At 38.5% G+C, this 16,395-nt stretch overlaps 1 protein-coding gene across 4 annotated transcripts; it reads right to left on the bottom strand.

Annotated features, from left to right (window-relative positions):
- Positions 1-977: 977 nt before the first annotated feature.
- Positions 978-16,067, bottom strand: BPGM (bisphosphoglycerate mutase). Of its 4 annotated transcripts, none has more exons than XM_072400358.1 (3): positions 15,750-16,067; positions 9,454-10,113; positions 978-3,833 (listed from the first exon to the last, which is right to left on the bottom strand). In XM_072400358.1, the coding sequence occupies exons 2-3, from the start codon at positions 10,052-10,054 to the stop codon at positions 3,655-3,657; spliced, it is 780 nt and encodes a 259-aa protein (XP_072256459.1). In that variant the 5' UTR covers positions 10,055-10,113; positions 15,750-16,067; the 3' UTR covers positions 978-3,654. The 4 variants fall into 4 exon arrangements, with proteins under 4 accessions (XP_072256459.1, XP_072256458.1, XP_072256461.1 ...); XM_072400357.1 differs by having other exon boundaries at positions 15,746-16,066; XM_072400360.1 differs by lacking the exon at positions 15,750-16,067 and adding an exon at positions 11,541-11,560.
- Positions 16,068-16,395: the final 328 nt, after the last annotated feature.

Raw genomic sequence — 16,395 nt, 5'->3', positions numbered from 1 at the left:
CTGTTATAAATCAAATATATTTTCTAAATATAAAAACTGCCGATTTTTTGCAGATTACCCAATTCCCAGAGCTTTGGCATTTGAAATAGAAAATAAAAACAAAATAATAATTATATACACAGCTGAAATTGTGAGGTGCCATTGCGAGATCCAGACAAGGGCCAGAAAAGACTGAAGTGCTGCATTAAAGCGAGGAAAAACAAAACATTTTTCTAGGGAGACCAAAAAAATGCTTATAAATTAGTGCACATATACACAGCATTCACTTCCATGTACTATGCCCACTGTTTCTGCCCTTTAAGTGGTTACTTTAAAACTGGCACATAATATAGGATTATTTCAAAAAGAAACAAATACAACTTGCAGAGATAAAAGGATAAAATATTTACTATGTAGCTTTTATCGAGATGTATTATGTCACTCATTAATGTTCAGTGGTTAAAGCAGACCATTTATTTAAATAGGCTGCCTTATGTAGCAAAACATATGAAAAAAGCTTCCCATACAATTTCTGCTATTGGTTGGTGTCATGCTATGTATTGAATTTATGCATCCATCAGCAAGGTGCAATGGGATGCACCACATTGCAGAAACACATGTATTATGTGCTGCTGCAATGCATAGTGTAAATAGACCCAGACAGTGTAAAAACACACAAGCCTGGCACAGAGCTCTCCAACCTTTTCTGTTTGGAGAGCCCAGCATTATATTGTGATATACAGTGGTGACTAGTCTTTTGCTTTAAACTTTTTTTTTTTTTTTTTTATAGGGCACTCTCGTTAATACTCTCGCCGTTTAAATGTATGTAAAGCCAAATCTTTTTTTTTTTAAGTTTTGAATAACTATAATAGTTGAGTAAAGGTTAAATCCCATATCAGATTATTTTTTGTCATCTCTGTTCTATGGATGAGATTTCCCTTTAAGACCTGTTCTAGAATTTTTTTTTTTTTTTTTTTTTTTTAAGTTTTCATGGTTAATGCTGCAGCCATGTGTATTTATTTATTGTCTTGTTGGCATTTTCCTCTTGGTTTCTTCAAAGAGAAAGGGTGATCCCTTCTTAAACTCATCACCTACAATACAATATTACTATACAATCTACCTAAGACCTACCAGAAACATTGTAGTGCAAGACTCTGCCTGTCTAATTGGATATTTTAGGTAGGTCCCTATTGTACACAGTTTCAGTAAATCTTAAAGTTCAGACATTAAAAAAGTGATGGCTTTACATACACTTTGGAGTTTAAATGGTACATTGTCAGAAAAATAAAAAGTCTTCAACATCCCTTATCACCTACTGCAGTTCGACCCCAGGCCCCTATATGCCTGCTGAGTGCTGGAATGATGAGGAAGCTGGCAAGGGAAACAACATGCAAAGGGGGACTAGGCAGCACAGTTGAGTCAGTGACAAGCACTCTCACCTTTGCAAAGCTAGGCCCCAGGTTCAAATCTTAAAGACATGATTTGCAAGTTTGTATTTTTTCCCTGTGTTTTTGGGCAGGTTTTCAAAATGTGTTAATGACATATGACTAAAGTAGGGATATTAGATTGTGAGCTCCTTTGAGGAACAGATAGTGATAGGACTATGGACTGTAAAGCGCTGCATAAAATGTCAGCTCTATATAAATACAAGCAAAAAATAGTCATCCATCACTCCTGCAAGTATCAAACGCTGCCGATTTTTTTTTTAGGTCCAGACAGCAGAGATAAGCAGCACGGGGTCTGAACCCTTATATTTCCAGGGGGATGCCAACCACATTTTTATAACAATTCGGAAAGTGTTCTGAGTCAGGTTTGTATTGCTATTCACCCAATATTGAGATAAATCCCTTACTGGCTGTCTCGGTGGTAAACATCACATATCTAGGAAGTGAAAAAGACAATAATAAATATATGACAAAGGTTTTATCCTTTCCTATGCCAAATTAAGGCTGAAGTTCCACTTTAAATATCATTTCCACCTTCCTGATACATCTGATGTTCCAATGATGGGCAGTAAAATGTTAGATTTTGGAAACAGCAGCTATTACCTATATTGTTTCCTAAACTGTACTGTCCCCTTAAAGCCACAACTGTGCCTCAAGTAAAAAAAAGGAAAACGATAGACATAACTGTGTCTATGGATTGCTCTCCGCACAGATGGCATTTCATAGACACAGCTGCATGGCAACCAACAAAAATGTAAGCAATAATTTTTGGGAACAAGGGAAATAAGCCTGTACAAACTTCTAAAAATGTTGCTAAATATATACTATGTATATTATTTAACTATCTTAACTAACATATTTAAATATCAGAAAGCTAAATTTACAAATTAGGGTAAAATATTTTGATAGTAATATTTCCAGCAAAAAACAGCAGTGAAATAAGAACATCATGGTAAGGTGCAAAAAGTACTTCTAGAAGTGCCTTCTTCTAATATTACATTTAACACAATCATTCTACAATAAAAGTCTGAGCAAAAAAAATAGTACATTTCTGCAGTACATACGCAATTCCTCATGTATTATGCCTTAAAAACTCTGCAATTATTTAGGAATACTTGTTCATCTGCCAGATATCCAGTGAATTCCCAATTTCTTGTAGCAAGAAAATGCATTTTTATGGAAACAATATCATCATATCAGAACATCGCCCCGGGTTGCTGGATCACCAGGTTCAACCATATTAGTTTATCTGCACTAGCATTGGAGAGCTTTATTAAATCAGGCCCTCTGTGTTGTCAGGTAACTACATAAAATGTTGAAGCTTATTGGATTTCAAACACATGAACAGGAATGTGTATGTACTAGCAGTCTTTTAAAAGAATACAATTTGGGGCAAATTAGCATGTTTTGCGAGATGTATTGCTTATTTTGGGGTCAAACATACAAGTTAACTTAGTGAAAATGCAGTGTTCTCCCCAGGCCCTTTAAGCTGGGTGCACCACCCAGCACTTTCACGTAACCACCCAGCTGTTTTTGGGTGGTTACTGTATAGTCGCATCACAATACAGGGGCAGCCACCCACCTACAGCTCCTTCCCACCCAGCTTAAAAAACATTTCTGGGTTGAAAACTGAAATGTAACATACAAAATATAGTTTGATAGTTGCCTGTGAATTTAATTATGTTGCTTGTTACCACTCAATATGGAAAGGTCAGCTCACCAAAACTGATAATTTTGCTTTTAGCATATAGAAACTGAATGACCCCGACTTCTCTTTTCACCTGTGGACTCCAGTGGGAGGATTCCTGCACCAAAGTTTCCAGCTTCATTGCTAGATAAGGAACATTTGAGAGGAGAGTTTGCACCTAAAGTCCTCATAAAGTAAAAGAGGTAAGAGGAAACTTATCTTTAGCAAATCAAAAAGTTTGCTACTGCTAACCAAAATACTATTTGTCTGGCTGTTCCACAAATGGCCTGAAACAAGTATTAAAATTAAGAAATCCGACACTCATACAGCAAGCTTGCATTGGGACTCAAAAAGTATGAAGCTCCACAGCTTGGCAACCCGCATTTTTAGACTAATGCCAGCAATAGCAGTGCCCAAACATTATCTCATAATAGGACTAACTGAGCCCACTTAGGTTTACACATAAAAAAAATATTAGTTTTGCATGGACTGGTCCTTTAAGCACCCCCAGTCATTCTGTTAAGACAGGCATCTAGGAATAAGTTAGTTTTCATTAGGTTTGACTTTGCCCTGATCTTCCACTTTCTTGATGGCAGCCTGAATGGCTTCTTGGTCACCCAAAAATTCATGTGGCTTGACAGCACGGAGATTCTCATCCAGTTCTAGAAGCACTGGAACGCCAGTGGGAAGAGAGATATTTATAATGTCCGCATCTGAAATACCTATCAAAAGGAAACAAACATTTATTACAGATTCTGCTAAATACTGCAGACAGAGAAAAACAAACCAATAAAGTGAACCCGAGTTTACAATATGAAGATTATCTATGTTATTGGGAACATCTGGGAATGTTGATTTGCTTAAGCAGTGTCCTGAAAGATTTACTTTTCCTTGCATTGTTCCTGAAAATAGCAGTTGAATATCTAAGCTTCTAAGACCTTCATAGCTGAATATCTGCAGTAAAAGATCATCTATGGCAATGACTGATGGCTCAGGCCGCTAGTCTCTGTAGATTTGGTGATGCTAATATTGTGTCTTTCAAAGTTTTCCTTGTTGGAGAGAAAGCTGTACCTGAGGAACTGCAGTGGAAGGAACTCTGCTTCATTCTTTCTGTATATATGTGTGTTCTCCACCTTTCCCATTTCTTCCTGATCATTACCCCACCAATTATCAGACAGTCATGACATTAAGAGGCAAAACTAAATGAACAGCCCACAGAGATAGCAGAGGCACCCATCTGACAGCTGTCCTGCACATTACACTGGGAAATTGTGTGCTCCCTGTGTAAGAAGTGGCACTCCACTCTGCTGTCAGCATGTGAACACTGCCAATCTGTAAGCAACATCACAGCCCATGACTCATGATTACACGGAGAGAACCATGTTCCTCTTGTTTTTTCTGCAGGACTATGCTATCAGTTCAAAAGATGGGTTTCTGCTTTTGTTTGACTTATGAATGAGGGATACTATTGCAGCTTGCATTCATTCTTTTAAACTAACATTAATTCTTTGTGAACCCTAATTCAATAATAACCAACTTCTTTGTTTATTCTTTAGTATGTTACTAATTAAATTTGTGTGCCTTTAAATTTTTTTTTTTTTTTTTTTTTTTTTTTTTTTTTTTTTTTTTTTATTTTTTTTTTTTTTTTTTTTTGGTGAATAAGGAGGGACATGCTTGCCTTTAATGCCAGAGGCGAATGCTGGTACTTCAAATGCAAGCAAGCAATACAAATGACCAGAGCTCCCATTAAACACAAACCGCTTGCAGCAAGATGATATATAGGTTTTAAAGAAACACATCCATCCACCAAAGTCCTACAGGGTCCAAATCACACAGGAAGGGCAGAGCGGAATAGAAGCAGAATTGAATTTTAGTTCAGTGGGTAAATATATTGTTTATGCATTCGTCCGAGATATGACTACATTGTAACATATATGTGATATATATTAATATACACAGTTGAGAATCACATACAGACATAAATGTGCTCATAAATTGATCCAGAAATGCAGAAGAGGTCACACTTGACTTTGGAAAAGGTCACTCAGGAGGGACTGGAGCTGCTGCAGATAGAGTTACACCTTGAACTTTTCCTGCAAGGTCAGCTGGAGGGCTGCAATACTGAGAATCTCAAGAGATAAGTTTACTGCCAGAAAAAAAGAGGCTGACCTATGACTGGGGCAAATAGTCATAATTATTTTACCCGTTTTTATAGTACTCCTACTTTACAAATATATTTATTATTACCAGTCACATGAGTTTGCACAAAACGATTTATAAACGTATGTCTCTTTCACAGTGGGCAGCATTTAAAGAGTGCTAAACTGGAACTCCAGACACATTTTAAAACCATAGCTCAGTTCAATCCTATATTCCTATATCAAAGTGTATATATATATTTACACACATACACATAATCTGTATTCTGCTATCTCCCAAAATCCCCCATCCCCCTTACTGGTGGGCACACCAGTAAGTTGACCACCAATATTGTACATAAAATTTTAAAAAGAATTAAAATGATCCTTACTGTTTTAAGAATCTGCATCTCATATCGGTACAAAAGAATATCAAGCATTCTAATTTCCCCAAAAAAGAACAACACTAAAGGCGTGTGCACACTATTGGTTTACTGTAAGGCCAGTCATACCTGGGTGGTACTGGCCTTCTGTCATCTGTCACATCTGAATGTTAGGCTACGTCAATTGCTTAAACTGCAGTTATTGCTCAGTGAACAGTGTGACTTAATAGATTGCTGGGCCTTCTACTCTTCACACCCAGAAGATAAGTACTCTGCTTTGTGTGGACGATAAGAAGACAGAGTCTATGCACTAGGATAAGACTATTGTGGATCACAAGATAAGCTGTAACTACTATAGCGGGAAAACTTTTACAACTGTAACTTACAAAAAGAAGTGGGATTCATTCCCAACATGTGGCTACCAAAAGGAGGTTCTCATTACTCGTTAACATGAGCAAGTCCTCAATACTGGGTTTTGCAGCAAAGACGGCATTTATCCCCTTTAAAGAGGCAGCAGGACCTTGCCCACTCAGGTCAAAGTGAGAGCCTCTTTGGAAAGGTCCACTTCCCCCAGACCTACTGATACCGCACCATCTTTTATCCACTGCTCCTTCCTCCACAGCAGCCAGTGGCAATACCCAGTGCTTATACATCAGGAAATAAACTAAAGCACTCTTAGATTGTAAGCTTGTTTGGGTAGGGTCCACTCCTCCCCATGTATCACCTTTTCTGTTAACATCAGACATCTCCAAACTTGGGGATTTAAATCTGTCTGTGATGGAGGAAGGTGCAATACGGGGCATTAGCAAGGTTTGTATCTGTGGGGTCCAAGGGATTGCGGTCACTTTGCTCTAAATGGGCAGGGTATCTTTTATTTATTTTTTTTTTAAACATTTTATTTTTATTGATTTTATATAATTTTCATAACAAAAACAGACATACAATAGTTGCAATAAAGCAATCACTGGGATATTGTTCTGTTACATAGATACCAAACATTGACCAAACATACAAAACAAAATGAATAGAACCCGTACATCCTAACCAAGATAAAGAGTAATACAGTGCCAACTTCTCAAAAACCTTCACAGATCCTTCATAACCAAAGTCTAAAATCCATCTCTCGCTCCTCACAAATCCCTTTTTATACAATGTATTGAACACCCTTTTGGCTTATACTGACGCATCAGTTTGTTCCCCCAGCATATTTATAAATTCTGCTGATTCTTGGAAAATTATACAGGGTGCCCAAATATCTAGAAATTTTCTACTCCATTTGTAAAGATCTGCAGTCAGATCTTCCATTAACCATATTTTTTTCACTCTACGTATCCACATAACTAATGATGGGGCTGTCAGTTTTCTCCACATATGTGGAATGCACGCCTTGGCAGCAATTACCAAAAATTCTACCAGGAGAAGGAGAAGGTGGAGAAGGAAAAACCCAGGATCATCGGGGATTGGTGTCACCGACAAATCCTGGCATACTTTCTGAACCCCTGGGCAGGGTATCTTTAACTACCCTTGTACTTCCTTTATACTTGGCAAACACACTTACAATATAAAAGAAAACATTGCCACTTTCCTTAATACGTACACAAATAAACACTGTGTAGTTTTTAAAGCTTTTAAGCAGACGTATTCTTTTGTTGTATTATGAATCATGCTAAGATGGATGGAGTAATAGCAAGGCAAAATTATATTATTTTCCTGGAGGAAATGCTAACTCCAGGCACTCTCCACTACTGGACATATAATCAAAAGCCTAACTGTTTTTTGTCATGACTTTACTTCATAAAGTAATACATTAGAGTTCACACGAGTTGATCCTTTGCTGAATCACAGATCATCTGGCTTAGGGTCTGGTTACACAATCATGACTAAAGAGAACATTAACCTGAAATTTTTCTAGAAAAGAGAACTGTTAATATTTGAGTACAAGTGTACTTTAGGATATTACTTTAGGAAAGTTACTCAAATTTACATAAAAAAACTCCATAAACCTATAAAGTGACCAATGCCAGTGACACACACAATCAAAAAGATTTGTCAGCACTTGTGGTCTGCTGCATGGCAGGAATTTGTACATGGTCTATCTCTGAATTGTTTCAGTGATCACCCAAGCTTAGTCATGTGTTCTGCTGCCATCCAAGACAAAAGGAGTATTAAACATAAAGAAGCAAACAAAGCAAAGTTTAGTAGCCACCCACATGCCCGTGCCAGCTGCAGTAAAGCTGAAAGAAGACTCTAATTTATCTTGAAAAACATATTTGTATCTATTTAGAAAAAACAAAACCAATACATCTATAAAGAAAGAAGAGCTATAAAATATATATATATATATATTTAAAAAAACACATTAAAAATAGTGTGACAAGTATGTTATGATGTCAGATCTGAGTTGCTTTTGCAATGTATTTACCAACAAGATGCTTGGCATGTGGTAGTAATCACTACTGGCTGATAATACAGTTCTCTGAAAAGTAGTACTTCTGACACTTTCTTCCATTTTAACTGAAATTGAACTATTAGAATAAAATGTACAAATTTTGCTGATCAGATTGCTTTTCCTATGTCTATTTTAGGCAAAGTGGAGCAGGATTCCATATAAAATGTGGATATATTGTATCAAGTAGAACTTGCTTACCTACTTCCCAACTCTGGGCTCTGGAACGCCCTATTGCAGAACGCACTTTGCAGTCCAGGGCTGGGGAGATGTGCCTTGACAATCTAAGCTCAGAGAAAGTGGGTGCAATAAAGCCCAGTAGTATTATTGTTATAGATTTTTTATTCTTTTTATAGCTCATTTTAAAACTTTTTTTTTGCCCTAGCAAGATTTAGGCCCTGGAACAGAGCAGAGTTAACAATCTGATGCTTCTTCTATTAGAGAATAAGCTAACTAAACAAGCCGTCAACCACATCCTGTGACACAGAGATTTCATTTTCAAAGACGTTAACCCTGACATTATCTGTAGCTATTACAGCATAGAAAACATATATATTATTTCACACAGGCTGGACATGCTGCAAACATTCTTAGATATTAAAAGGTCATCAATTCTCTAGTGGACTCATATTGTGGAACATATGGAGGATCCATTTCATCAGGGGGACCAAACAGTTTAGATTTTAGACCAGGTGCAGCTGTTATTTGTGGTCTGGTAGTAGTTGGAGATCTGAACATGTACACACACTAGATGATTGCTGCCTCAAACAACGGATTAGGCAAAAATCTAGTTTGTGCACAGAAGCCCCTCAACATTGTTTAGCACTCTGTCAAAGCCCAAAGATCTGACCCAAAGCCAAGGCAAATTTAGTAACAAAGAACCTGCCATTCTACAACATTTTTTAGTTGCCCATAACACCTTTACTGTTTAGCAATCTCTATCAGCCAACCTACTCACACCACATAAGGGTGCCACTAGTGGAAGCCGAGACAAATTGGCTTCATCAGATTGCATATTGCTGCTATGGGAAATAAACTTAAATACTCCTATAAACTGTGGGTGTAAAGTCTTCACAATCTAGAGAAGATCTGGTGTATCTGCTATTAGACACCTCCAAGCATGCCAGATAGCGTGTTCCTCACGGGCTGCTAGAATTTATCCTGCCAGCCAATACATCACTAAAGAACACATGATGTAAGGCTTGGCAGAAGGAAGCACAGTGTTCTGCTGTCTGACACCCATGGGAGTGTCAAATAGCAATGCCAGCAGGGCTTTCAGAGAGATTTAATGTGCCTGCCTTTGGAGTCTAGTTGGTGAGTATTACCACTTTGTGATATTTTTGGGGTACATTTCAAATAAAATGAAAAACAGTACCTTCTAAATGTTTCAGCAATGCTCTTGTGCTGTTTCCGTGTGCAGAAATAAGAACCCGTTTCCCCCGCTTTACTTCTGGTGCAATCACCTCGTTCCAGTACGGAAGAAGCCTTTCCAAGACTTGCTTCAGGCTTTCAGATTTTGGCAGCTTATCCTTCTGAATGTCACAACATGTATACCTTCGATCTGTGTGGATCTCGTGGTAGTAAGGATGACTTTCGTCTATTGGTGGAGGAGCCACATCATAGCTCCTCCTCCAGATCTTCACTTGTTCTTCTCCATGATTCAGGGCCAGTTCTGCACGGTTTAGGCCAATAAGGGCCCCATAATGCCGCTCATTTAGCCTCCATGAACTTTGAACTGGAACCCATTCTTGGCCAAGCTCTTCTAAAACCAGCCATGCTGTTTGTATGGATCGGCTGAGGATGGAAGTGAAGACCAAATCAAACTCAAAGCCCAGAGACTTTAAATGCTTTCCACACTTCTCAGCTTCCCTAAGCCCTTCTGCGCTTAGCTTTTGGTCCACCCAGCTGCAGAATCGGTTTTCGATGTTCCAGGCACCTTCACCATGCCTTAGCATAACCAGTTTATATTTTGACATGTTGATTGTGATGCTCACTTTACAGAATAAATCCCTTCAGATTGTTTCAAAGTATTTACCTGATCAAGAAAAAAAATACATTTATACTTGCTGGAACTGAATCACAATTTGGTCTGAAGGTCTATCAGCACATTAAAAGCTCCAGAAGGGTTGTAAAACTATATTGTTGCATTTTAATATTATACAATATCTAATATATGCAATAAAATATTGTTTACGACAACCAAAAATATAATTTTATATTCTTGTTCTACAGTGGCACCTACCAAGTTTATTTGACTTTCAAAGTGATAGAAGATTTTTTCACTACTTTGTTGAGCAAAAACATATGACTGCATGACACATTGACAGCTGTGATTCGTCACATACATCTTTGTACACATACTGTAAACACACAAACAATCGTATTGATTTCAGTAAAGTTTAGAAATGCTGTACAAGCGAGAACATTTTCTAGTCTATAACTTAGTGTGCCTCAAATATCTGTTTGCATTGGTTGTGTTTGGGACAAGTAAATAAAACAAAGCCTAAGGGTGAATTGAATATTCAATTCAACACTCCAAAGAACACAAACCTTTAAATATTACTATTAATTCAACACATAAAGCTATTTCTATTAGCTGGCATGACTAACAAAGAGACAAAATAGTTGTGCCCAGTGAAGGTTAGTAATAATGCTACAACATATAAGACATTTCTACTTTCAACCTTGTAGTAAGAATTTGGTGGAAGGCCCGTTTCTGGTAAAAGCATGACAATACCCCTTTGCTCAAAACCTTCTACATAAAGTAACAAGAAGATTTTTGCGTGAAGGATATAATGTGACCATTACAGAGCCCTGACCTTAACCCTACTAAACACGTATAGGATGAATTGAAACACTGATTGAGAGAAAAGCCATCTCATCAAAAACCAGTACCGAAAAATAAATGCTGTTATAGCCATAAATAAGAGGACAACTCTATATTAGTGACAATAAATAGTTTTAGAATGGGAAGATTAACATCCTATATGATTAAATAGGCCAAGGTTTTTGGAATGGGATTCACCAACTTTTTAGTATATTTCCCTTGACATGTCGCTACATGGAAGTCAGCAGGTGGACCAGAGATAGCTGCATGGAAACAAAGATATTAGCACTATTTGTGGTATCTGTTTCCCTGTAGAATTTGGTGAACAATCCCTCAGGATAAGAATAGGGCGTTATGTACAATGATATTTTACAGATATGACTTTAATAAAAACATCTTGGATAGCAAAAGGGTTGCATTAAGCCAGTGACAGACAAATACCAAAATTTATGTCACGCTAAAACCTTTTTAGCTATTGTTCTGAAAAAAGAGGGGAAGGGCTAACCCTTAATAAGGTTTGCACTGCTATCCTAGGCTGTTGGGATATTTACTTTTACTTCCTGTCCTGCTCCAATCATCTTAGATGTGGGAGGAGAGGAATTCCCAAACAGTGATACTGAATTCATAATAGTTACCTGTAGTACACAACTCGCACACGTCAGATGATTCTCGTCCGATAATGGCCTCAGTGCTGATATTGGCTGAGAATCTGGCATGTTACAGAGCTCGTGGTTCATGGATCGTGAAGGGGAGAGAGCGCATTGGGGTGTCGCTCCGTCATTCTCCCCCGTCTACTCTATATATAGCAGAACGGTGCTGTATGTACAGTGCTCGCTCATGCATTGTTCAGCCTTTTGTCATTGGTACACAGTTTAAGTCCTGATTACAGACTTTTATTCACTTCCTGCCTGGTGAAACTGTTGTCAGCGGGCAGGAAAGAAAGGATAAAGCTTTCCAATAATGCCCCAGAAAGATGTAAAAATCAGATGCCATCGCAGTTCCTTCCTTTTAGTCCCTGGAGAAGGAAAGGTGGGCTATCCTAACGTAGCACTGTGGGGTGCCCACATCATGACATTTTAATGTACTTGTGGGACAGAGGCAGCATGGTGACATACCCCCACCACACGTGTTCATAACAGACTGGGCTCATATGAAGGAAGCTGAGTGACCAGAAGCAGGCAAAGTAAAGTGTCAAAAGAGGACACAGAAGACAATAATGCAGGATAGCAAAAAAAAAAAAAAAGTACTGCAAAAAGTTTGTTTTTTTAAACCAATGGATGAAACGAAATAAAAAAACAAAAAAAGAAACAGGTGGAGTTCTGCATTATTAGCCATCCTTACAAGACCTTTTAAAAAAAAAAGTCAAACTTGTTTCCAGGACATGGTGTTCATCTATATAATAATCTGTCACCTGCAGAACCTACAAGACTCAGCAAAAGTCTTTAACCAACTATAATAAACATGACACGCAGACTTCCTGTTCTTTCCCTGGGGGGGCGGACAAACTTGCACAGATGTGAATGCAAGGAAGTGACAGATGCTTGGGACACTGAAATAACAAGGAATGAATTGGGTCTCAAAAATGGAATCTTAAAAAATATAACACATCAGAAAATAATCACACATATGAGTGCCATTGTTTGAAAAGTAATAAGGAAGGACAACTGCAGGCAAAACTCAGATAAACATGCTGCACCATGCTGTCACCGCCAGCCAAAGCATTATATACACAATCGGGAAATGTTTACTCAGTGCTGATGGGTTTGCGTTTAAGAAAAAAAAACAAAAGTTGCTTACCAACAAATGTTGGTCAGGTAGCAAGAACAGGGAAAAAGTTAGAACCTCATGCTAACTAAAACACAGAGACATATTTATGCATTAGAAAAATCAAAACTAGTAACCTGAGACCTTTTCCCCAAATTTATGGTTAAAGTGACTATATCATTAAAGAAGAATGGAGGTTGCCCTCCTTCTAAACCAGGCTTTCTCTGCCTTTTTACCATGAGGGAGCCCTTGAAATAACTTTTAGGTCTATAAAAATTCCGGCTATAGTTATTATATCCATAACTACCAGTACATTAGTGTAGTGGTTAGTAAGACAAATACCTCCTACATTTCTGGCCAAAATGATCATTGCCATCAGACTGGCCTGAGAGGCACAAATTGGTATTGCTCAAGGAACTCCGAACAACCTTTAGAGGAACCCTGGGGATCCACAGAATCCTGATTGAGAAACATTAGTCTAGTTGCAATAATTTCTGAGTCACAGATTTGATACACATGGTTATCTTTTTACATGTTCCAGGACAGTTATATCCAAAACAGAATAAAATATTTTTTTTCTGGAGCTGAAAAGTAGTTTACATAAAGCCAAATTGTTTTACAAATGTGTTTTAAATGAAACAGAATATGGCTAAAACCCGTCAGGTTGTCTTTTGATTTTCATGCGCAAATTGTTTTTTCTTTTCAACTCCTGTCCTGGAGACAAAAGACAAGTGGAATCACAATATGTTCAACATTACATGTCACAACCAACCTTACCAAAACTATTATCCAGGATTCTCCCCAGAATTTCTGTAAACTGGTTGGGAAGAAACTATAGGCAGGTGGTGGCTGTACTGTGACCCAACTTTTCAGTAACCACCCAAAAACAACCAGGTGGTGACTGAAAAGTGCTGGACGGTGCATCTGGCTAAAAGAGGCTGGGGAGAACTCCGATAAAGACCTACCTGAACCTTTTTAATGAATCAGTGCACAGTAAGGTCTCATACTATACAGTTGCTGGTAAAGGAGACTGAACATATAAATTGTTACATGTGAAGTGTGCTTAAAAAAGGTGTCAACAGATGTTACTATTAGAAGATTTCATTTCTAATTCTGTCTTGGTGCCAAATGCTAAATTCTGAATTTCCCATTACTTTTTGTCGGAGTTCAATAATCACCCAGCACAGAGACAGACAACTTTGACATGACACATGTTTTCACATTTGCCAAAAAGTTTTAGCTTTAAGCAATCTTTGTACCTTCTCCTTTAGATTTAATGCAATTAAACAGCCCTTAAGGTGCGTACACACTTCCAATTTTTATCGTTCCAATCGAACGACGAACGATCGATTGGGCAAAAAATCGTTCGTAAAAAAGTAACCAACGACGCCGACGAACGAGGAAAGTCGCTGGAAACGAACGACCGGACCGACGGATCGGATTGGACGACGATCGTTGAACATCGTTCGTGTGTACGGTCGTTCGTTGATCGTCCATGTTCAGAGCATGCGTGATGAACGAACGTCCGTTCACTTTCCTGTCGTGCACATAGTTCCTCTGTCGCTCCAACGATCGTATCTATTGTGTGTACAATATCTACGAACGATCGTGTCGTTAACTCTATGTGCAGGAGCGGTGCTATACGATCGTTCATATATATCGTGCATGAACGTTCGTCGTTCGTTTTCCAACGATAATAATTGGAAGTGTGTACGTAGCTTAACATTACATAGTAGTAGGTAGACCTATTAAGAGATTGTAGTATCAGATTGAGATGAGTTCTGGGTGAATAGGTTGTTAATCGAAATGTATTCCAAATATTATGAATTACTCAAATAATTTGTTTAAACCCAGTATTAGCTATACACCTACTCGTGGTCAGGGAGTACTGAGGCCAAGCAGTAAGCAGATGACAAGGAGCTGGGCAATGGCAGCTTTTGTATTCCTCCTAGTACAAGTATATTGGCAAAGGAAAAACATCCAGACTGATCATTTCCGCTAAAAGCTTGGACCAAGTCACAATACACCAGCAGCGATGACACCTGTAGTTGGAAAGCAGTGAACCGCTGCAGTTCCTGGCACTTATGAACTTAGCCTTATTCATCTGGAGACAAAGCTGTCAACATATGGTTGGTGCAGCACACTGAAAGATGAAAGTCATACCTTTGTTAGATTTTTATTGCCATCTGTGTGCCCTCTGGAGAGGTTTACTCCATTTGTTAAAGTGGAAATCCGAAATTTTACAGTTGTTACCAGAATAAGAGGAAAATCATTCAATGGGGACACCTGTTACAGTGACAGCACTTCATATTGTGTCTCTATGATAAAATGAGTGAAAATATGACACAGGCAAAAAAAAAAAAGGTTGAATAATTTCTATCTCAAAAAAGGTTTTTCACTTTCAATGAAATACATCCTCTTGTAAGTGCATAGAACAGGTAACAGAATTCTTCCAGGACACTTTTAATTCCACCTGCCAGATGAACTGATCATGGCACTGTGCCAGGTGTGGAAGATTTTGCTTTTATAGTATATTTAGATCCTAAGTGGGTGACACTTAGCTAAAGCATTGAGCATAATAAATTCCTTTTAACAAATTTTACAGCTTTATACATCTTCTGATCTTCTCCAGATTCTTTCAACCACTTCCCGCCTATACATATTCACTCCAGCTGCACACCATTGCTCCTCCCCGCACATAGCAAGGTGACAACACAGAAGAGCAATTGGGATACAGTTGTCACCTGTAGAAGTAAGGGCCTTCATGGGAGATCACCAGGTGTTTCTTGCATATTAAAAAACAATATGTAAAACGGAATGTTGGATTTGATATCTAATTTAAATTCCCATGATTTAAGCATAATGGCCTGTGCCATGAAATCATTCTTTTCTGCATTGCAGATGCCATTGAGATAAATATAAATTGATTTATTGCACAGCAGCATTCAGTAGACAAACTCTATTTAGGTTACAGCTTTGGGAAACTCTTTTAGTAGTGCTCTCTAGTGTTCTGAGACAGGACAGAGGCTTAGATAAGCAGTCATCCATGTGTACATTGCAATATTACAGTACTCACCCACCAGGTGCAGTCCAGGCTCAGGTCAAGGCAGGTAAATATGGTGTGCAGCAATGATGGCTCTCTTCCTCAGCAGGATCTATTTTAGGTGAGCACTTCTGCCCCCCCTGCAGCAGATTGCATACAGCAGCTCACTAGGTGTACTTGGCTTCCAGCTGCTCCTTACTTTTTGCACAGCATTGGTGTGTGCATCTGCAAGGAAAACTGACTATGCTGGATGTATGTGAGTATGTTATTGTGAAGAGGAGGCTGTGCACACTGCACCACTCACTTCCCTCCTCCTCTTATCTGAGCCTCTCTGCTGCAACCAGCCGCCTTTTCCCTCAAGCTGCCCGCACTTGTCCCGCCCCTCTGTCGCCTTGATTGACAGCTCCGGCGGCCGATAGTTGGCGGGAGACGCGAGGGCTCTCCACACACTGAAGGAAGGGAAACAGGTGACGTCACAGCCTGTGCCATGCTCCATAGAGACGGGCTGTGTACAGTACAGTGTGTAATAAAAGATGGAGGCTAAGTGGCTCTCATACCCATAAATATAAATAATATTAACCAATACAAATTATTTAATAACACATATAATTATGTAATAACACATATTATTCATTATATTAAAGCAATGATGGAAGTTTTGAGTACAGTGTGCGTAATAAAAG

The sequence above is a fragment of the Pyxicephalus adspersus genome, chromosome 2 (assembly GCF_032062135.1).
Source record: "Pyxicephalus adspersus chromosome 2, UCB_Pads_2.0, whole genome shotgun sequence".
NCBI lineage: Eukaryota > Metazoa > Chordata > Amphibia > Anura > Pyxicephalidae > Pyxicephalus > Pyxicephalus adspersus.
The sequence above is the reverse complement of the archived record's forward strand: the minus strand, read 5'-3'. Positions and strand labels throughout refer to the sequence as shown.

Excerpts from the sequence above, each read along its gene's own strand:
- BPGM (XM_072400358.1), bottom strand. The coding sequence starts at position 10,054 with ATGTCAAAATATAAACTGGTTATGCTAAGGCATGGTGAAGGTGCCTGG. Across the intron at positions 3,834-9,453 it reads ATTGCTGAAACATTTAGAAG|GTATTTCAGATGCGGACATT; the intron begins GTACTGTTTTTC and ends TCCTTTTGATAG.